Here is a 23161-nt window from a genome sequence, read left to right as displayed (position 1 = left end):
AGCTCGGCAGGAGGCCATCTGGGACAGAGGCCCCAAGTACGGTCTGCAGATTTCCCGCCCCACCCCCCCCCCCAGCCCCCTCGTGCACTCTGAAACCTCATCAGGATTCTGGGCCCTGCCCCACCTGCTTGGAATCCTCAGGGACAGACTCTCTGGAACCTGCCCGTTAGTGAGCCCCTGATTCCTCGGCCTGCCCGACAGCTTACCCCCAGCTCGGTGACCGAACACAACAGAAATGGTTTCTCTCACGGTTCTAGAAGCTAGAAGTCTAAAATGAAGGCATCCACGAGGCCTTGCCCCCACCAGAAGCTCCAGGGAACTACCCCTCCTGGCCTCTTCCAGCTTCCGGAGGCTTCTGGCGGCTTCTGGCAATCCTTGGCATTCGTGCCTCACGGCTGGGTCATTCCAGGCTCTGTCTCTTCACACGGCTGTCTTCTCAGGACCTCAGTCGTTGGGTTCAGGGCCCGACTTAATGCAGTACAACCTCGTCTTACTTTAGCACATTTGCGGAGACCCGATTTCCAAATGATCGCACATCCACGGGGTGAGACCTTGCACCCGTCTCTTTGAGGAACACGACTCAGCCAGGAACACACCTCCTGAACCCACATACACAGAGTAATTGCTGTTGCCACTAAGTTGGGGGAGCCCCCGTCCTACGTCATTTTACAGATTCTGACACCGAGGCACCACCCTCAGGGATGTGTGGCTTGCCGGAGGCAGGGTCTCGACTAGAGCACAGGGCAGCCACGTCCAGGCCAGAGGTGCCTCCCCTCCTCCTAACCGGCCTCCCCCCTGCGGCTGTCCTCCTGGTCTGAGGGCCTCAGAGGCCTTGCCTGACGTTGCCACCCCCCAACCCCCGCCCATTCAAAACTCACCTGTCCCGAATCCCCCTCCCTCAAGACTTGGTGTCTCCAAGGGTCGGGATACACGGTCAGTGACTTCATCTTGTGCCACGGGCTCCCCACAACGTCTCCTTGATCTTGTGGAGACACTTGCGTGGTTCTCAGGCAATTTTGGAAAACATGGCCTGCAGGTGGAAACACCCAGGAATGTCCAAAATGCCAAGCCCCGGGCCACCCGGGTCAGTTAGGGCAGCATCTCTGGGGTGAGGTCTGGCACCGGGAATTTGTAAGCCTCGGGGATGGCGGGTGCCCCTGGCCTGTTAGGTCCCAGATGTGGGTTGAATAGGTACTTTCTGCACTCGGTAGGGATTGGGAACCTCGTGGGGGGGGGGGGATGTACGTGGGGGTCCCAATGTCCCTGGAGGTGTGGGGCAGGGGTGGCCACTGTCTGCCCTCCCTGGACCCGGGGCCGGCAAGAGCCAGGGGCCAGGGCCAGGCTGCACGCTGCTCTGTGCCTTCCCGCCCCTAGATCCTCAGCCCCGAGGCTCAGCGGCTCGGCCTCCGGGGCCGGGTTTCCGCCCCGGCTTCTCGGTGTGTGGTCCAGCTGGAGGGAACCGCGGACGATGGCAATGCGAAAGCGAGGCTGTCGGTGTCCCGGGCCCGGGGCTGCCTCCAGGCCTCTGTGGCCCACGAGGAAGGTGAGTAGAAGCTGCGAGTGTCTGTCAGGTCGTCCCCCGAGAGCACAGAGATTGGGGTGGTGAGAGCTCAGGAGTCAAGGAAACCCCATTAGGACTTTGTGGCACCCCCCCCCCCGGAAGTGACGACGAGCTTCCTGTGGCCACCTGTATGACATCAGGAGGGGCTGGGAGAAGGGTCCAGATGGGCAGGACCCAGGTGGGTATGGGCTGGGGATGAGAAAGAGACCAGGCCTCGGGAGGACCGGGAACTCTAGGGCCTGTGGGTGACGGAAAGCTCCAGAAGGCTGTGGGGAGGTGGAGTAGACAGCAGGGTGGCCGCCGGCTGAGTCCTGGGGAGCAACAGCAGGCCCCTACCCGGCTCCAGGGAGCCGACAGGAGAGCGTGGTGCTGCGGGCGTGTGCCCACGGGCGGATGGCTGAGGCCGAGGTGCTGCTCCAGGACGGCGGGCGGCCCGTCCAGCCGCTGGGACGCCTGACCCTGCAGGCTGCCAACCAGAGCGTCCGCCTGGAGGCACACGGCTGCCCGGGGACCCTGCTGGGCCGCATGGAGGTGAGACGGCCGGGCGGCGGGGGGTGTGAGGGATGCTCTTGTCTCTGGGACCGAGGACCAGAGCCGCTGGACCCTGAAAGGGTCCAACAGTGCCGAGGAAGTCAGAGGAGGCCCCGTGGCGTGTGGATGCATCCTGGGGCCCCGTCACAGGCCCTGAGAGCCTCCTACGCGCCCCTGTCCTGCGGAGCCCCCAGCCCGTCCCTCTGTGCCCGCAGTCTAGCGTGGCAGCTATTGGGTCCCAAGTGCAAACCCAGCTGGAGAAGAGGATGCGAGGCTTGGACGCCTATGTGGAAACGTTCCGGCGCCTGGTGGGTAGACTGCTGGGGTGTCAGGGACACGGAGAACAGGAGGCTCCGTGCGGAGACAGCCCCCCCTCTCCCCCCGGTGCCCATACCCTGCCCTCCGCTCACCAGACGTGAGAATCTCCTGGAGTGCCGCGTGCCCCAGACCCTTGCCCTGATCCTGCCCCAATTTCCCCACGCAGGTGCAGCCGGCGGGCCCCCTGGACGGTGTGGCGGGCCCCCTCCTGCAGTTGTCACGTGCGGGGCTGGGAGCGGCGCGGGCAGGTGGCCGGGCCGCGGCCGCCCTGTGGGGCCAGAGCCGGGCCCGGCAGGCGCTGACCCACCACTCGCCGCGCTACCTGGAGAGGCTGCAGGCGGGGCTGGAGCAGCTGGGGAAGGAGGTGGAACGTGAGTGCAGGAGGCGGGGCCTGACCCCGGGGCCCTCCCGGCCTGCTCGGTCTCCGGGACCTGCAGCCTTCACGTTCCCCGGCTGCGGCCTCCGTGCTGTAGGTCTCCACGCTAATAGCCCTTATGCCCGCTGCCCGATTTCTTTCGGGGACCGCTGCCCCCGTGTCTCCCGTCCCCGCTGATTTCTTCGGAACATGCAGCTTTGTTTCTAGCAGGCCCACGGCTGTATGCTTCCAGAGCCGGTTCCTGGTTCTGTGATAAGTGCCCGCGGGGCTGTGTGGTTGAGGGTTCCATCCTGGTTACTAAGCAGCCGCTGCCCCGATCACCCTCCGGGTTGATGCGGGGAACCTCTGGCCCCTCCTCGGGGAGCATCGGGGCTCACAGCTGGCCTTCTCTCCCCCCCCCACTTACGTCTCTGCGTTAGAATCCCCACGGCCACCCCCAGGTTCGGTGGCTCGCTAGGCCTCAGTTCTCAGCATGTTGTTACAGCGAAAGCATGCAGAGCAAGATGGAGGAAGAGGTGCAGGGGCCAAGGCCCAGTGGGGGGGGGGGGAGGGGCAACGAGGCACAAGCTTCCAGAATCTTCTCCCCAGGAGGTCACCTGGGCCACCCTTAATTCCGTCAACTTCGAGCTGGGCTGACATGTGTCTAACATCGTCCATCAGGAGAGCTCGTTGGAGACCTCGTACCCAGGGTTTTCCTTGGGGGCTGGTCACGTGGGTAGCCTTCTCTGGCACTTACCCCGCTTTGGGGCTGGGAGAAGCAAAGGGATATTCAGCACGAGCCACTTGTGTGCACAGCTGGGGCACAGCACGAGGCCCTCTTCCCGGTTCTGGGGGTGATGGCACCTCCCTAAAATCTGGGATCCCAGGTGCCTGCCAGGGGCTGACCTTGTGAACGGGACTCTCAGAGGGGAAGTCTCAGGCCCGCTAAGCCGGCTCTTGTCCGGGGTCCCTGGTGCCATCACCTAGTTTGCCGGAACAGGCCATATTTCCTGCAGGCCTGGGTCTGGGTGCGGGCAATGGCATCTCGCCTGCCGTCGGGACTCCGGGGGCCTCACAGTGGGCGCTGGCTGCCTGTTGCAGGGCCCCTGGCCACGCTGAAGGAGGCTTACCTGGAGGTCACGCTGCGGCCCCTGGACGAGGTGTGGCAGGAGCGGGCCGAGTCCGCCATGCGGTGGTTGCGGGCCCTGGGGCCCAGGCCCATCGGGGCCGCCTTGGAGCTGGTGAGGCGGGGCGAGGGGGTGGGAGGCGGCCCTGCTAGGTGGCGGGAACCCTGATGGCTCTCGCCGCCCGCCCCCCTGCAGGCCACACTCCAGATGCTGTCTTGGGCCGAAGCCACTTTGTCACAGGCTCTGAGGAGGCTCTGCAAGCCTTTGCTGGATGTGTACAGCTTCTCGGCCAGGTACCTGGGTGTCTGTCCGTCCCTGCCCTCCTGCCCCGGGCTGGACACTGGGCTGAAACACCCCGGGTCTCGTTTTTCCCTCAGGACAACCCTCCCAGGGACACGTTTGCGGTCCCGGTTTTACAGATGAGGAGGTGGGCTGCTTCTTCATTCCATAGATGTTTCAGGAACGCTTTCTCTGAGCAGGAGCTGTTCTAGGTGCTGCGTTCTAGTGAACGACCCCGATCCCTCCACAGTCTACCCCGGGGGGCTAGACTGAACACATAACTAGGTTATCTACACCAGGGGTCAGCAAACCTTTCCTCTAAAGGGCCCTGGAGTGAAGTGGTCAGGCTTCGTGGGCCAGATGGTCTCTTGCTTAGTCTTTGTTTTGTGTTTCAAGAATCCTTTAAAACCTAAAAGCCCTTGTTAGCTTGCAGGCTGTTCAGAAACGGGACACAGACTGGATCTGACCCCTGACCCATGGTTTCCCAGCCTCTGATTTGGTGTGTTAGGTGGTAAATGCTAGAGGCGGGGGGGGAAATAAAAAGGCTTGACAAGTGGGTTGGGGGTGATTTGAAGTGGTGCAGCCATGGTCTGCTTCAAGGAGAAGGTAGCATTTGGACAAGGGCTGGAAGGAGCTGGGGTAGTGAGCCATGTGGACATCATGGGAAGAGTTCCAGGCAGAGGGCACAGTCAGTGCAAAGGCCCAGGGGTGGGAATGTGCCCTGCCTGTTGGAGGAATATGGAGGAAGCCAGGCTGGAGTAGAGGGTGTAAGAGCCCGAGAGGTGACAGGGACCCAGGCAGCCTGGGGCCTTTGTGAGGACTTGGGCGTCTCCTCTGAGCTGGGAACGCACAGAAGATTTTGAGCTGAGGAAAGACATGATCTGTATCCCCTTTCGAAAGATCCCTGTGGTCCTGGTGTTGAGACTAAAGATATGGGGGCAGGGGAGTGGTGTGGATACGGGGGGGGAGCCCAGTAAAGAGTCGTCACTTAGGGGCGCCTGGGGGACTCAGTCGGTTGAGCATCCGACTCTCGATCTCAGGGTTGTGAGTTCAAGTCCCGCGTGAGGCTCCGTGCTGTGCGTGAGGCCTACTTAAAAGAGAGAAAAAAAGTGGTTGTTTCTTGGTGGCTGTCCAGGCGAGACAGGACGGTGGCTCCGCTGAGCAGTGGTAGCCGTGGAGGGCCGGGACGTGTCAGACTCTGGATGTGGGTTAAGGTCAGGTCTGTAGATTGGAGGACGAGATTGCATCCGGGGTGGAACAGTGCTGAGGGTTTTGGCCTTGCATTTGGCAGGATGGAGAGTCTGTTTATGGAGCACTGGGGCATGAGCGGTGGAAAGCCCATCGGGGCTTTTTTCGTTTCCTGTTGCTGCTGTAGCACATCACCCACCAATTGGGTGGCTTGAGACAACACAGCTTTGGGGCACCTGGGTGGCTCAGTCAGTTGAGCGTCCGACTTCATGGCCTCAGCCGATCTTGCGGTTTGCGAGTCCGAGCCCCGTGTCCGGCTTCCTGCTGTCAGCTCAGAGCCTCTGCCCCCCTCTGTGTGCCCCTCCCCTGCTTACGCTCTCCCCCGAAATAAATGGAACAACATGGATTTATGCTTGTACGGTTCTGGAAGTCTGAAGCGCGGAATCAGTTTAACCCGCCGTCAGAATATGCTGACCTGCCGGTTCCCCCCGTGGAGCCCCCGTGCCCTTGACCTCCTCCGGCAGCGGGAGGCCCCTGCACTGTGTGGCTCACCGCCCCTCCCTCCTGCTTTCTGACCCTTGTCCTCGTAGCTCCTGCTTCTGAGCCCCCTGCCTCCGTTTTTGTGGTTCTGTCGTGGTCCTCGGCTCCCCTGGATAATCCTTAACCCTGTCACACCTGCAAACTGTGTTTGGCCACATAAGTTACCGCAGTCCTAGGTCTCGGGCACTTGGAGGTCTTTGGGGGCCTCTATTCAGTGTACTCCACCGGAGTGGGGATAGGGGGCCATTCTGGACGTGTTGAGCTTGAGACCCCGTGGCGACTCCCAGCTGGAGGTGTCCAGCAGGCAGCTGATGGCCTGGGTCGTGCATCCAAGTTTGGGAGTCATCAGAGAGTGCGTCCCTTCCCCTCACAGGCCGGCGGTGGGGGGGCCCATCTGTGGGGGGGGGGGTTTAGGGTGGCAGTGGCGCCCTTCTCCCAGGGCCAGCGGCCACACCGAGCATCCGGACCAGGGGAATGCTTGGACTTGAACGCACCTCTAACTTGGGCAGTGCCGGATCAGTCACTGCTTTGTGCCTCGGTTTCCCCTCCTGGGAACGCATGATGCCCCTGCTGCCCTGGCTGTCAGTGCGGTTGCAATGCAAGCTGGCGGACGAAGCTGCAACCCAGGGAGGGTGTCAGGTCGCGGGAGGAACGACGTCCCCAGTCGCGGCTGTTTGCACGGGGAAAGGGCTGTCTAGGGAGGTCCTGGCAACGGGTCACCCCTGGGTGCTTGTGCTGTGAAAAGGACTTCGGGGGTAGAAGGCCTTTGAGGCTGCTCCCTGCCTCAGGTCCCCTGGGCGCCGTGGGGGAGGGAAAAGTCCTGCACCCACAGTCGAGGGTGTGAAGTTGTCCTTGTCCACATCTAGCCCCAGTGCGATGAGACCTCTGTGCTCCTTCAGGCCCCACAAGGTCGACCTGACCCCCTCTTTTCCATCCTGAGACAGTTTCAGGGTCTGCCCTTTCCTGTGTAATTCCCAAGGTCCCCAGGGCTCTGACCCCCTGCTTCTCCAGTGCTCTTGCTGCCCCTGCCCCCTCCCCCGCACCTTGCGGGGCCCCAGTGGTGGGCCCATCTATCCCTTGGGGTTCACACAGAGGTGCCCCCGCCTGACCCAAGGCCACGTACGTCCTTCCGGTGAGGCCATCGTGTCTCTCCTGAGCCTGTCCCGCCCACCTCCACCTCCTTAAGCTGCTTCCAGAAGCAAAGGTCCATCCGTCAGGCTGGGGTCTTCCACCTCCCCCGTGCTCTTTCCAGGAACTGCTCGTTGCTGGTGACGCTGCCACTGTTGCCTGCAGGGGACGAGCCCCTGGCTGTGGCCCGGGTGACCGGCTACCTGGTGGAGAAGCTGGTGCTGCCCTTCCGTGAGCTGTACGGGACCAACGTGCTGGCCGCGTACTACCGGCTCAAACACCGCCTGCTGCAGAGTCCCCATGAGTGTGAGTCTCGCGCCCCCCCCTCCTCCCCGCTCAGCCCCGCGCCCCTTGGGGTGCAGTGGCCGGACCCTGCAGGCGCAGACACGGGGGCGGGGCCCGGGGTGAGAGGAGCCATAGCTTGGTACTGCTGGGCCCGGAGGTTCCTGCGCTTCCCGAGGTCATCCTGGCCTCGAGCTGGATTGCAGAGCCGGGCTTCTAGCCAGAGTTTGAAAGCCCGAGCCTGGACCCAAGGTGCAAGTGGGCCAAGTGGCTTGGGGCTCGAGGCCAGCTCCCTCCCACTGCACTGGGCCGGAGCCGCAGAAGGCAGACCTCCAGTTGGAATCGGAAGGTGGCTAATTGAGTCCAGACTGGGTCAGGCAGCGCCTGCAGTCGTGGGCGGTGCCGGCATCGGATGTGGTTGCGAGGGCTCGGGGCCCCTGGAGGGTTTGCGTCCGGCTCGTGCCCCCGTGTGGCCCCGGCCGGTCTCCCCGCCTCTCTGGGACTTGGTTTCTCCCTCCCTCTGCCAATGGGCGGTGACAGCTTGGCTCCCTCCTGTGGGTCACAGGCGCGGGTGCCGTTTGGGTGCACAATTCCTTGGTGACGGGGCAGATCTGAAGTCCACGGGCAGGCGTGGCACCCGGGGCCTGGCGGGACTGGGATATCGGTGCAGGTTCTTGTCACCACAGAGGTCGGGGGGTGGCCAGGGGCTCGCCCTCCTGGGCGCAGGGGTACTTCCTCTGCAAGGCACAGGTGAGGGAGGAGCTGCTGGGTCTCAGAGCTCCACTTGTGTGTGACCTTGGGCTGGTCTGTGACCTTCAGCTCAGAGAGCTGACAATGGGGCTTTCGTCCCCTCCTTGTGCGGCCGGGTGAGCCAGCAGCTGCCAGGCCTGGGTCACCGTTCCTGCCGCACATGGCCCAGGCCCCTGCCCCAGGGCGGTTTGGGCTGGATGGGTCAAGCTGTCTACCCCCCCCCCCCACCAGCCGCCTTTGAAGAGGGCGGAGCCAGGCCCCGTGGTACCTGCCTTGTGTTGGACGGACCTTTGGCCACAGTCGTGTGTGCGTCGTTTTTTTAATGTAATTCTGTTTTACAGTAGCTTCATGGACACACAATTCACTTACTAAAGCATATGATTCTGGGGCTTTGAGTATATTCATAGGGATACACATCTGTCCCCACAGTTGATTTTAGAACATTTTTGTTCCCTCAACCGACCCCACCCGCCATCTCTCAGCCATCACCTCCCCGCCCCAGCTTTACAAGGCTCGTGCACGTGTCAGTCCTTTGTTTCTTTTTACTGCTGACTGGGCTGTAGCTGGCTCAGGTCGGGGTGCGGGGCTGGGGAGAAGCGCTGGGGACAGACCCCCTCTCTCCGCACGTGGGCTGCCCCAGAGGACACTGGCCCGAACTGGCCGTCCTCACCTACCTGGCAACCTCTTCTTCCCAGACCATGCTGTGGTGGCCGGGGCCAGGCACGTGGTGACCTTCGATGGCCAGGTATGGAGCCTGGGTGTCCACTGTGGGAGCCTGCTGCTGGCCAAGGACTTTGCTCACAACACGTTCTCGTTGACACTGAACCGGGCCGGTTCAGGGCTCACGTCCGTGTCAGTGCAGCTGAACCACACTTCCCTGGTGTTCTACCCCCGCCTGAAGGTGAGCCGTGCAAGTGTGGGAGGGGCAGGGGCCCAGGGGGAGGACAGTCTCCTGCCGGCCGTCCCATCCACACACCTGTGTCCTGGGCCCCACGCCCTTCCCACCCGGTGCCCCGTGGGCCTGCTGCCTGTCCCCCTCAGCCCGTGTCTGGCCCCCAGACCTACAGGCTGTACGAGTCCTCCGAGCCCAGGCAGAGCTGTCTGCACCGAGATCTGCCCCCTCCCGCGACGAGGAGGGATGTGCCCAGGGTCAAGCTGGCCAGTGAGGACGGCGTCTCAATCACCTGTGACGTTCGGGCTGGCCTCTGCAGCGTCACTCTGGGCCTCTGGCTCCACGGTGGGTCTGGGCCCCAGCTGGGGGCCTCCGGGCCCGTGGGGTCGGCCGTGCGGCCACCACAGCAGGTGTCCGAGGCCAATGCGGCCCATCCCTGGCCAGGGGTGCACTCGCTGTCCTTGAGAGGCTGGGGGCCAGGTTCCCCAGGACCCCCTCCCGCTGCTGCTTCCTGCGGGGCTCCCAACCTGAGCAGGCACGAGAGGAGCCGTTGCGGTGGCTCGGCACATGAGGGCTTCCCTCCCTCCGTTTCCTTTCTCCTCTCCCTCTGGGGAAGGGTCAGAGCCAGGGTGGGGTGTGGGAGTCAGGGGTGGAGGGTCTGGCCCCCCCGGGGAACCCTGGCCAGGCTCGCCCACCTCCCCCTTTCCCATAGGCGTGTCTGCCGGCCTCCTGGGCACCAACGACAACGAGGCCGCCAACGAGCTGATGCTGCCGGACGGCACCCTGGCCCACGGCCTGGAGGAGCTGGGCCTCGCCTGGCAGGTGAGCGGCTGGGCCTCACCAGGGCTCCGTGGCTGTGGGCAGAGCTTGGCCCCCTGCATGCAAACTCTGCAGACAACTGCTCAGACCCAGGGGGGAGCCACCCGCTCCGGAAGCTGATGCACCTGTTTTAGATGCCTGGGAGAAGAGAGGTCCAGGGGGGAGGCCTGAGTCTTGGGTTTGTCTCACCAGCTGGGTGGCGACTGTAGGGCCGTGGAGAAAACTCACGAGTGCCCCCGACAGAGCCCCACCTGCCGGGCCTTCTTCCAGGACCCCCGTTCCTGCCTGGGGAACTGCTTCAGTGTGGTGAGTGTGAGGCTGGGTCTGGACCCCAGGGGAAGCCCTGCAGCGGGTAGACCAGAAGGCAAAAGAACTCCCCTGCCCTGATCCGGCCTCTGCCCCTCCTTGGTGCTCCTCCCAAGGGTGCAGTGGGCAAGGACCCTGACTCTGATGGCTGGCTTTCAGGTGGACCCCACCCCATTTCTCAGCCTGTGCACCCAGGACACCTGTGGCACCCAGGAGCTCTTTCCTGCCTGCAACCTGGCTGCCGCCTACATCCACCTGTGTGCCCGGGGCTTCGTGCCCCTGGACCCTCCTCCACAGTGTGGTAAGCTGCCCCAGCCAGCAATGAGTCTGACTCCTCCCCCATTGACCTGTGTCTTCCCTCCCAGAGGGAAAACCAGTTCCTTCCTTTTGCTTAGCTCCCTTGGGGTGGACAGGCACTCCATCTTCTTACAGTGAGCTCTGTTTTGACTCTGAGTTATGGGCAAAGGGTTACTTACTGAGATAAAGAAGCCCAAAGACTCCCCCTGTCCAAGCCAGGTCTTGAAAATCCGGGGACCTCTGGCACAGGAGATAATAGCTCTGGGAGGTCAGACAACTATAAACTCAGCTTCCGAAAATTTATAACCACAGATCTGCTCGTCAGGGATTTTAACGGACACTCTTTCCTCTGTCTGGAAAGCCCTCGGTCAACCAATATTATCCTTCACTCTGATTCCTGTGGCTAAAGTCCACTATGTAGGGTTGAAAGCCAGCAACTGCACCAAACATGGGGAGTAGAATCCCTGTTAAAGGGAAAATTATTCCTGATGCTTGTAAAAGAGCTCTAAGGTGGGCTGTATTCAGGGGGACTATCACAGTGGTGCGGGAACCACTGCAATGGGGTTTGGCCATAGGGGTGAGAGATGGGGCTCAACTCAACAGGGAGAATTGGGGACTGAGTGCTGAGCAGGGTTTGGGTCTGTGGATGGAAAATTACCAAGATGAACCGTGAGAGACAGGCGAGTTCTTGCTCAATCAAGCTCGCAGGATTCTTGTTGGAGGCAGTCCAGACTGATGAGAGGAACCCTGTCCGATGTCGAGGTAACCAGTCATGCAGGCTAAACCGACTTACCAGAATTCTTGCTAAACCTGGCTCATGGAGAGGTGGAGTCCCCAGAAGCCAGGGCCTCCTTGCTGAGACTTCTGAGGCCCCAGGGTAGAATATGGTCAAAACAGAGACTCTTTCCCACTCACTAAGACCTTCAGATGCTAGCATTTGAGAAGATGGAATACATGGAAGAAACTGAAAATGCTAAGTGGGATTCCAAAAGTAATTTCCAGAATTGATAAATATTTACTGAAATTTAAAACATAACACATTTGACAGAAGAAAAAAATTAATGAACTGGAAAATATAAAACAGAGGGTGAAGTGAGGTGCTAACAGAAATTTCAGAATGAGAACACAAAGAGGTTTGAGAGTGTGATGCCTCAGATTCAGGAAGCACAAGGCAGCCCAAATACTGACCAGAAACCTCTATTAAGACATGTCAGCTTGGGTAAGAGGTCATCTTTCAAGGAACAGGTAGACAACCAATCTCCCACCAGCAAGAGTCCAGTCTCTTAAATTAAGAGAGTAAATGCTGAGTTAGATTTTATACCCAGGTCAACTATGATAGGAGGTTAAAAATGAAACATTATTAGCACTGAACTATCTGAAAATATCTTTCCCACTGGGAGACAGTCACTAAAGGAACAGAGCAAGCCACACACATTTATTCACACTCCATCTGTGGCTCTGTATTTGCAACACAGGCTGCAGAGTCTACAATATTTACTGTTTGATTCTTTACAGAAAGCGTTGGCTGACCCTTTGTAGAAACCAGGGAAAGCAGAAGGGAGGAATTTAATGAAACAGGAAGAGATGAACAATAGAAGGGATCCAGAGGGGAAAAAAGACCGTAACTAGGAATGACCGAGAAGTCAAAACCACAGATCCAGGAGAGACTGAAAGGTCATTCAACAACTCTGGACAGATTGCTAATAACTTTCAAGACCTAGCTTGAATACAAATTGATTTTTTTAACCTGAAGAATCTCATAGCTATTAAATCAACTGAATCTATAGACTATAATGTTGTCTAAAAGACAGCAGGCAAAGCTTACTTATTAGGACACCAAAAGCCTGATTCACAAAAGAAAAAAATAGACCTCGTTCATACAAGACAAAATGTTTACAAACCACTTATCTGACAAAGGACTTCTATCTAGAATACATAAACTCAAATTTAACAGTAAAAAAAAAAAAATCTAAGTAGAAAATGAGCAATCCCATGAAGACATGTCACCTAAGAGGACATATAGGCGGCAAACAGGCTCAGGAAAAAAAGGTGTTCAGCAGTATTAGTCATTAGGGAAATGAGAACACTACATACTTAATAGAACAGTTTAGAAAAAAACAGCAACACCAAAGCCTGGCAAAAATGTAGAGAAACTCATTCCCTCATCTATTGCTGGTGGGGAAATATACAATGGTACAGCCACCCTGGAGAAAAAGCTAAGAACACACTTAAAATATAATCCAGCAATTGCATTCCTGGGTATTTATCCCAGAGAAATGAAAACCTGTGTTTCACACAGAAGCCTGGACGTGATTATTCATAGCACTATTATCTGTAAGAGCCCAAACCTTGAAACAGCCCAAAGTGCCTACCTTTGGTGCACAGCTAAACAAATGTGGGTATGTCCCTGCCATGGGATATATTCAGCAATAAAAAGGAACACCCTACTGGTACAGGTAACAACTTGGATGAATCTCAAAAGCATTATGCTGAGTGGGGGAAAAAACCCCAAACTCCTAAGGTCAAGCGCCATATGATTTTATTTACGTAACATTCTCAAAAGGACCAGTTATAAAGATGAAGAACAACTCAGCTGCTGTCTGGGTCTGGGACGATGGAGGAAGGAGAGGTAGCCCAAGGGAGATGTTTCTGGTGGTCGAACAGTTGTGTATTTTGGTGGTGGTGGTGGTAACACAAACCTACAGCTTCAAGGAGATGTCCGAACTAGATACATGCCTTCGACCGCTGTCAATGTCTGGGTTTGGATATTGTGCTCTCATTACCGAAGATGTGGCCACTGGAAGAAACCAAATGTAAGACCTCCCGGCCCTATCTTTGAACCTTCTTCTGAAAATCTGTCATTAGCTCAAAACAAAAACTTTTAAATGGTACACACCAAGCCCAGATCATGTTAGAGGCAAGTTGAAATAATTTACTATAACACTTCCAGAATAGGAAAATGAAACCTTTCTATCCCCAACTCATGTTAATGAAGTAGTAAGATATGAACACACGGCAAGGACAAGGACAATACAGGAAGAGAAAGAAAAGCCCAACTTCGCACTTGAATACAGAGGTTACTAATGTATTAATAAACTAAACAATCTCTGGAATCCAAGGATGGTCTTTAAGAATAATGTACTGAAGAAATTTAGGTAATTCAGGACTCTTCTAGTGAGATAACTAATAATGCATTGGAAACATCTTTTTTAATGTTTCACAGAGACAGAATCCCAAGCAGATTCCACCCTCAGCACAGAGCCTGATGCAGGGCTCGATTTCATGACTCTGGGATCGTGACCTGAGCCACAATCAGAAGTCAGACGCTCACCCAACTGGGCTACCTAGGCACCCCTGGAAACATCCTGATCAAAATGCAGAGGAAAACATGGCCCAAGAACAGACACTCAGATCAACGGAACAGAAAAGAGAATCCAGAAATGGACCCACAAACATATGGCCAACTCATCTTTGACAAAGCAGGAAAGAATATCCAGTGGAATAAAGACAGTCTCTCCAGCGAGTGGTGCTGGGAAAACTGGACAGCGACACGCAGAAGAATGAACCTGGACCACTTTCTTACACCAGACACAAAAATCAACTCAAAATGGATGAAAGACCTCAATGTAAGACAGGAAGGCATCAAAATCCTCGAGGAGAAAGCAGGCAAAAACCTCTTTGATGTTGGCCACAGCAACTGCTTACTCAACACATCTCTGGAGGCAAGGGAAACAAAAGCAAAAATGAACTACTGGGTTCTCATCAAAATAAAAACTTCTGCACAGCTAAGGAAACAGTCAGCAAAACTAAAAGGCAACCGACAGAATGGGAGAAGATATGTGCAAATGACAGATCAGATAAAGGGGTTAGTATGCAATATCTATGAAGAACTTATCAAAGTCAATGCCCAAAAAACAAATAATCCAGTGAAGAAATGAGCAAAAGACATGAATAGGCACTTCTCCAAGGAAGTCATCCAGATGGCCAACCGACACATAAAAAATTCTTTAACATCACTCATCCTCAGGGAAATGCAAATCAAAACCACAATGAGATACCACCTCACACCTGTCAGAAGGGCTCACATCAACAACTCAGGCAACAAGAGATGTTGGCGAGGATGCGGAGAAAGAGGATCTCTTTTGCGCTGCTGGTAAGAATACAAGCTGGTGCAGCCAGTCGGGAAAACAGTATGGAGGGTCCTCAAAACGCTAAAAATAGAACCACCCTACCACCCAGCAATGGCGCTACTAGGCATTTATCCACGGGATACAGGTGTGCTGTTTCGAAGGGACACGTGCACCCCCATGTTTATAGCAGCACTGTCCACAATAGCCAAAGGATGGAGAGACCCCAAGTGTCCACCATGGATGGATGGATAAAGAAGATGTGGTATATATGTACAACAGAGTATTATTCGGCAATCAAAAAGTGTAAAATCTTGCCATTTGCAACTACGTGGATGGAACTGGAGGGTACTATGCTAAGGGAAATTAGAGAAAGACAAATACCACATGACTTCACTCATATGAGGACTTCAAGGGACAAAACAGATGAACATAAGGGAAGGGAAACAATAATATAAAAACAGGGACGAGGACAAACACAAGAGACTCTTAAATACGGAGAAGAAACAGAGGGTTACTGGAGGGGTTGTGGGAGGGGGGCTGGGCTAAATGGGTAAGGGGCGCTAAGGAATCTACTCCCGAAATCATTGTTTCACTATACGTTAATTTGGATGTAAATTTTTAAAAATAAAAAATAAAATTAACAAAGAATGCGGAGGAAAACAGACGGCACACTGGCAAGACGGCAGGCCAGGAAGTCAAGACCTTCAGTCCCCCAGGAGAACACCAAACGTGTAATAAAATGGCCCCAAGTAGCTTTGTGGGTACTCTAGAAGCAGCGGCCACCAGAGGAGTGCCCGAGCAAGAAAAAGCTCCGCTCAGAACCGTAGGGAACCCCATGGTGTTTTTGCTTGCCTGTCACAGTAAGGTTTCAAGGAAAGCCCACCAATTCATCCCTCAGGATGCAGGAGAAAGTGTGGAACTTGCTGACAACGTCCTGACTTGCCTGGGGGCTGCCAGAGACACAGGCTTCGGTCTCTTCTGGCTCAGAGTGCTGATGACCGTAACGGCAGAGTCTGGGTGTGGGGTTGGAGGTTGCTGAGAGCAGTCACGGGCGCGTATGTGAGAGTCCACAGACCGGCGGGTGGCCAGGGGCCAGATTATGGGCAGAGGAATTCAATGTATCCAGACCCCTGAGAAGCAGCAGGAGGGAGGCTGCCGGGGAAATTTAGACCTTTAAAGGCAGCTGTGTATACTGGGGATGGGAACTTAAAATACCCACAGGCCCAGAGAAGATAAAGCCCCCCCCAAACATGTTTGAGAGAACCCTGACCCTTTCTATCCGGCCGGTTCTTGAAGGTCTTCCCCGGCCCAGGGACAGTCTGCAAAGACTGGGAGAGGTGAACGCCTTTTCAGATGCCCAGTTTCAACAAAAGATGACAAGACACACAAAGAAACGGGGAGGCAGGGCCCATTCACAGGAATACCGTCAACCTCCAGAAACGAACTCTCAAGAAAAACTGGCCTCAGACTTGAAAACAACAGTCCTGGATCTGCTGTGAGCTGAGGAAAAGAGGAGCAGACGACTAAACGGAATTATGAAAACAACATCTAAGCAAAAGGAGAATGTCGACAAAGACAAATTGTAATAAGGAACCAAATTGTGGAGCTGAAAAATCCAGTAATTGACTTTATGCCATCTGCCAGACTGTCACTCTAGATTTAAAGACACCCATAGGTTGAAAGGCAAAGAATAGAAAAAGATAGTCTATATAAATAATGACCAACATAGAGCAGGGATGGCTCTGCGGGTATCAGACAAGTAGAATTTAAGGGGAAAAAAAAAAAAAGCTGTTGCAAGGGATAGGAGAGGCCATTAATCCTTTTATCGACGCATAATTCACCAAGAGGATCTAACAATTCCAAGTATATATGCACCAGACATCAGAGCTTCTAAAAATCTGAAGCAAACATGGACAGAAGTGAAGCAACTCTTAGGAGTCCTTCAACCCTCCCCCATCCACCCACTTTCAACTCACACATGGAACATTATAACACACATGGAACACAGAGAGCATTCTCCAGAATAGACCGTCAATTAAGCCACAAAATACGTGCAGTCTTAATAAAGTTTTGAAAACTGAAACCACACAACATATCTTTTACCAATCACAGTGAAAACAAATTCCTGAGAAACACAACTAAAAATAGGAAAAATCAAAAATTGTGCAAAATTCAACAACACACCGTGAAACAATGGGTCAAAGAAACTGCAAGGCAAATTAGCAAATACATTTTTATTTTTTAAGTTTGTTTATTTTGAGAGAGAGCAGGACACAGGCAGAGAGAAAGGGAGAGAGAGCCTGTGCAGAGCTTGATGTGAGGCTTAAACCCACGAATGGCGAGATCCTAACATGAGCCAAAGTCAGATGCTTAAATGACTGAGCCACCCAGGTGCCGCAAATTAGCAAATCTCTTGAGACAAGTGAAAAGTAAAATAAAACACACCAAAACCATCAGATTTAGAGAAAGCAGTGCCAAAAAGAAAATGTACATTCTTTTCCTGTAAATGCTTAAATGAAAAAAGATGGTAAATCAACAACTAACTTACTCTTTTCCTGTAAATGCTTAAATGAAAAAAGATGCTAAATCGACAACTAACTTTATACCTTAAGGAAGTAAAAATAAATAAATAAAATAAACTGAACCCAAAACTAACAGTAGGAAATCACAAATGTTAGAACAGAGATAAACGAAACAGAGAATACAGAGAAAATTAACGTAACAAAACGTTTTTTAAAGATCAACAAAACTGACAACACTTTAGCCAGATTGGCTAACTAAAAAAAAAAAAAAAAAAAAAAGTACTCAACTAAAATCAGAAATGAAATACAGAACATTGCAACCAATTTTTACAAAAATCAAAGGGATTTTAGGAATATGAACAATTGTATGACAAACTGGACAACAAAGATGAATAAATTCCTAGAAGTATATGGTTTGCCAAGATGGAATCATGAAGGAATAGAAATCTGAACAGACGGGAAGCCTGAGTGGCTCAGTTGGTTAAGCATCCAACTTTAGCTCAGGTCATGATCTCATGGTTTGTGAGTTCGAGCCCAGCATCTGGCTCCGTGCTACAGCTCAGAGCCTGGAGCCTGCTTCTGATTCTGTGTCTCCCTCTCTCTCTGCCCCTCCCTTGATCATGCTCTGTCTCTGTCTCAAAAATAAAAAAGCATTAAGACAAATTTAAAAAAAGTCTGAACAGACCTATAACTAGCAAGAATATTGAAATAGTAATCAAAAACCTCCTCACAAAGAAGGAAAAAAAGGCCCAGGACCAGATGGCTTCACTGGTGAATTCTACCAAACATTTAAAGAATTAAAAACAGTCCTCCTCAAGCTCTCCAAAAATTGAAGGGGGAACATCTCCACATCCATTCTATGAGGTCAGCATTACTTCTACACCAAAGCCAGATAAAGACACTTCAAGAAACAAACTACAGGGGTGTCTGGGTGGCTCAACTGGGTTAAGTGTCCAACTTCTGCTCAGGTCATGATCTCACGGTTTGTGAATTTGAACCCCATGTTGGGCTACTTGATGACAGCTCAGAGCCTGCAGTTCAGATTTGGAGTCTCCCTCTCTCTCAAAATAAATAAATATTTAAAAAATTTAAAAAAAACAAGTGACAGACCAATATCCCTGATGAATATAAATGCAAAATCCTCCAAAATAAATAAATAAATAAATAAAAATACTACCAAACAGAATTCAAGAGTGTATCGAAAGGACTATACACCCAACCAAGTGGGATTTATTCCTGAAATACAAGAAAGGTTCAACACAGAAAAATTATTCAATTTAATACACCACAGTAACAGAATGAAGGACAGAAACCACATGATCATCTCAGCTGATATAGAGAAAACATTTGAACAAAAATTTAATATCCTTTCACGACAAAAACAACAAACAGACTAAAAGGAAACTACTTCAACTCATAAAGGGTATACATGAAAAGCCCATAGATTACATATATTTTTTTTAATGTTTCTATTTGAGAGAGAGGGAGACTGTGAGCAGGGGAGAGACAGGGAGATAGAGGATCCAAAGCAGCCTCTGCACCAACATCAGAGGTCCCAATGTGGGGCTCAAACCCACAAACTGCAAGATCACAACCTGAGCCAAAATTGGAAACCCACCAACTGAGCCACCCAAATGCCCCCATAGATAACATATTCAATGGTGAAAGACTAAAAACTTCTCTTCTGAAAGCAAGGATAAGACAGCAATGTCTATATTGGCCTCTTCTATTTAATACAGTAATAGAAGTGCTAGCCAGAGCAATTAGGCAAGAAAAAGAAATAAAAGACATCCAAATTGGAAAGGAAGAAACCATCTCTGTCCTCAGACAAAATGACCATATATATATAATATATATATATAATATATATATATTATATACACACACCTATCTATACATATATCCTATGTACCTGTAGAAAACCCTGTAGATGGCACACACACACACAGTCCCTATTAGAACTAATAAACTTGGCCAAGTGGCAGAATACAAAATCAATACAAAACAATCAGTTATGTTTCTATACACTAAACAAAAGGATATTAAGAAAAGGAAATTTAAAAAATAATTCCATTTACAATAGTATGAAAACAAATCAAATACTTAGGAATAAACTCAACCAAGGAGTTGAAAGACCTGTACACTGAAAACTATAAAACATCACTGAAAGAAATTGAAGAAGATACAAATAAATGGCCAAATATCCCATGTTAGTGGGTTGGAATACTTAATAACATTAAGTATAATAACATATTAAATTAATAACATTAAGTATAATAACATTAAGATACTACTCAGTGATCTACAGATTTAAAGGAACCCCATCAAAATCGCAATGCCTTTTTTTACAGAAAAGAAGTCCATCCTAAAGTTCATACGGAATCTCAAGGGCCCCCAAATAGCCAAAGCAATCTTGACAAAGAGCCAAGTTAGAGGTCTTGCACTTCCAGGTTTGAAAACAAATCTACAGTAATCACAACAGCGTGGTATTAATCGGTTGAGCGTCCACTTCAGCTCAGGTCATGGTCTCATGGTGTGTGAGTTCAAGCCCCACATCGGGTTTGCTGCTGTCAGCCAGGAGCCTGCTTCTGTCCCCCTCTCTCTCTGCCCCTCCCCTGCTCATTCTCTTTCTCTCAAAAACAAACCAAACAAAAACAAAAACAAAACAAAACAACCCAGTATGATGTTAACACAAAGATAGATATACAGTGCAATGTAATTGAATAAAGAGCCCAGAAGTAAACCCTTGTATAGGTGGTCAAAGGCCTTTTTACAAGAGGGTCCAGACCATTCAGCAGACAAAGTACCGACTTTACATCAAATTGTGGGAGGGGAAATGGCAGAAAGGGCTGTCTGCATCCCAAAGGATGAAGGTGGACCCTTACCTTATACCAGATACAGACATTAGCTCAAAATGGATCAAAAGCCTAAACATAAAAATTGAAACCAGAAAACCCTCAAAAAACAGGGGGAAACCTTCTCAACGTCGGATTCGTCAGGTTTCTTGAATAGGACACCAAAGGCACATGCAATTAAAGACAGCAGGCAAATCGGACTTCATCAAAATTAAAAACTTTTGTGCACAAAAGGACACCATCAGCAGAATATAAAGGCAACCTATGGAATGGGAGGAAATATTTGCAAATTTTGCCTGATAAGGGGTGACTATCCCGAATACATAAAGAACTCCTGCAAACTCACCAACAACAAAACAACTTGATTTAAAAATGGTCCAGGGCGCCTGGGTGGCTCAGTGAGTTAAGCGTCCGACTTCAGCTCAGGTGATGATTTCAGGGCTCGTGGGCTGGAGCCCTGCATCGGGCTCTGTGCTGACAGCTCGGATCCTGTTTTGGATTCTGTGTCTCCCTCTCTCTCTGCGCCTCCCCTGCTCATGCTCTGTCTCTAAGATAAATAAAAACATTTTAAAAAAATTTAAAAAGGATCAAAGGAGGGGCACCTGTTTGGCTCAAGATCAATGCCACTCTTGATCTTGGGGTTGTGAGTTTGAGCCCCACCTGGGTGTAGAGATCACTAAAAGTAAATTACAAAACATTAAAAAATGGTCAAGGGACCTGAACAGACATTTCTCCAAAGAAGACACCCAGACGGCCAACAAGCATGTGAGAAGATACACAACGTTACTCGTCTTCAGGGAAATGGGAGTCAAAAGCAGAATGACCTATCACCGGACACCCATTTGGATGGCTACTATTAAAAAAAAAAAAAAACAGAAAATAAGTGTTAGCGAGGATGCGGAGAGACACTGGAACCCTCGTGCACAGTTGGGAGAAGTGCCAAAGTGACACAGCCACTAGGGAAAACATGATGGTGGTTCCTCAGACAATGAAACATAGCATCACCACATGATGATACTCCTGGGGTATACACTTGAACCTGGAGGCCATGAGGCTAAGTGAAAGAATGCAGTCACGGAGAGACCAAGGCCGTACGATTCCACTTCTAGGAAGCACCTAACATAGTCCAAAGCACAGGGACAAAGTCGAATCGTGGTTGCCACGGGCTGCTGGGAGGTGGAGTGGGGCACCGTCTAATGGGGACAGAGCTGCAGTTTCGCAGGAAGAAAAAAAAATCCTGGAAGTGGAGGGTGGTGATGGCCACACACCAAGGTGAATGTACCTAACAGGGCTTCACTGTGTACTTGTACGTGGTGATTAAGAATTTCCTAATTCAAGAACATTTCCTAAGCACCTACTCCATGCTAGACACGGTGACACAACAATAAACAGTGTACTTATAAGCACCGCAGTTATAAAAACAACAACAACAACAACAACAACAAAACACACACACACACACACACACACACACACTTGGGGAGTGTGAGTGGCTCAGTTGGTTAAGCACCCAACTCTTCAATTTCGGCTCAGGTCGTGACCTCAGGGTTCGTGAGATCAAGCCCCACGTCGGGCTCTGTGCTGACAGCACGGAGCCTGCTTGGGATTCTCTCTCTCCCTCTGTCTCTGCCCCTCCGACACTTGTCTGAGTGTGCACGTGCTCTCTCTCTCTCTCTCTCTCTCCCTCAAAATAAATGAAGCAACAAAGGACAAAAAAGAACACACTTAAGGAGATAAACTTCTAAAAGCCAGCAGCCACGAACCCACATGAATTGCCGTGGGTTTATGTGACACAGACTGCATGCTTTGGCAGGAAACTAGAAAGTATTCGAAGTATATCCTATTTGGAACAGAACCAAAAATGTAATCTCAATAGAGGACCGAAAAGGCATTTAATAGAATTCTTTAATGTTGGTGTTTTTAAAAAATTCAACAAACGGCGGATAGGCGGGACCTTCCCTGAAGCGGACACTTTGAGGTGTCGGCCATCCAGCCTTTCAACATCACAGTGGGTGGGGACACATCAGAAGCCCTTTGAAGCCAGCAGCCCGCTAAAGATACATTGTTTCTGCCTCTACTGCGTGCTGTATCCACAACCCCATCCTGCTCAGACCACGAAAAGAAATGAAGTACGAGAGATCCGCAAGAAACACTTAAAACGCACCTGCTAATGGCCACTTGCCTCGAGAGGGCGCTGCGTGTCTGTCACTCCTAAGTTGAAGAGACCCGCTCTTTGGTGGGAGCCGGAGATTCAAGGGGTGAGGCTGGATTTCTCTGCAAGCAGAGGGAAGTCACCCCGAGGTCACCAAATATTCTGGAACCATCCAAAGGCCCCTGCTGCTTTCGTGACCTAGAAACCGCTCTACCCGGGAGTCAGCTCGGGCATCACCCCTTGAACTTCCCCTTGCTCCCCCTTTGGGTTTTAGGTGCATCCCCTGTGCTCCCAAAGCCTAGGGTACTGGGGTTCAGCCCTCCCCCTCTTGGCTGGGAACTTCTGGGTGGGGGTGGGGTGACCAGGTCTTGGTTGTCTGTCACACAGGCGCAGGAGATCACCTAACCACACCTGGTGCTCTTCTCCAAAGGGGTGAGATGTCCTTTTAAAGAAGGCCACTCTGGGCCTGTGACAGGGGCTCCAGAATGACTCCAGCCAACAGAAGGGGCCCCCTGTCCTCTGGGCCCCCAGAACAGCCTCCTCTTCTCTTTACAGTTGGAGAGTTTGCCTAAGCCAACACTAGGCTGCCAAAGATTTCACACCCGTCACCCCCTCAGCTCGGCCAAGATTCTTGGCTGAACAGAACCATCACAACGAAATGCCAGGAGGCACAGAGATCACACTGGGTCCAGATACAGCCAAGGGGGAGGGGGCTCATCGTCCATGATTTCAGAATCCTTCCATGGACAATAAAGTTCACAATTGGTCTGGACAGTTCTCTACCTTCCTTGACACCTGCACGGCCTTCTAGGAGACAGCCTGGGCCCCTGGCCCACCCCTGCGGGGCCGGGGCGGGGGGGGGGGTCCATTCCAGCCACTGTTGTTGCCCAAGTTCTTTTTTCGCTTGCTTTGTTGCTTGGTCTGAGGCCTCCACCGTGTGAGCCCAGGGCTGCCCTGGGGTCTTCCTACTTTGGGACAAGCATGAGGCTCCTTGAGGTATACAGATGGTCCCAAATCCCTTCATCGCAAGCCTGGGGGGAGAGTGTCCCTCTTTGGGGTAGATCCTGAATCTGGAACTGAATGTTTCAGGGGACACTTGAGAAGGCCTCCCTTTTTGGGGGACTGGCTT

At 52.3% G+C, this 23161-nt stretch overlaps 1 protein-coding gene across 1 annotated transcript in view; it reads left to right on the top strand.

The window, feature by feature from the left end:
* LOC115504551 overlaps positions 1 to 22334 on the top strand; it is a 139760-nt gene extending 117426 nt beyond the window's left edge. The window contains exons 55-68 of the mRNA XM_030301582.1: positions 1375 to 1543; positions 1908 to 2092; positions 2308 to 2400; positions 2577 to 2781; positions 3867 to 4006; positions 4088 to 4185; positions 7152 to 7333; positions 8755 to 8960; positions 9119 to 9296; positions 9664 to 9773; positions 9963 to 10076; positions 10236 to 10377; positions 13597 to 13630; positions 22307 to 22334. Coding sequence (XP_030157442.1) covers positions 1375 to 1543; positions 1908 to 2092; positions 2308 to 2400; positions 2577 to 2781; positions 3867 to 4006; positions 4088 to 4185; positions 7152 to 7333; positions 8755 to 8960; positions 9119 to 9296; positions 9664 to 9773; positions 9963 to 10076; positions 10236 to 10377; positions 13597 to 13630; positions 22307 to 22334 — 1884 coding nt within the window. The remainder of the gene's footprint in view (positions 1 to 1374; positions 1544 to 1907; positions 2093 to 2307; positions 2401 to 2576; positions 2782 to 3866; positions 4007 to 4087; positions 4186 to 7151; positions 7334 to 8754; positions 8961 to 9118; positions 9297 to 9663; positions 9774 to 9962; positions 10077 to 10235; positions 10378 to 13596; positions 13631 to 22306) is intronic.
* Positions 22335 to 23161: the final 827 nt, after the last annotated feature.

This window comes from Lynx canadensis, chromosome E3 (assembly GCF_007474595.2).
Source record: "Lynx canadensis isolate LIC74 chromosome E3, mLynCan4.pri.v2, whole genome shotgun sequence".
In the NCBI taxonomy this organism is placed as follows: Eukaryota; Metazoa; Chordata; class Mammalia; order Carnivora; family Felidae; genus Lynx; species Lynx canadensis.
This window is presented reverse-complemented; position numbering and strand designations above follow the sequence as displayed.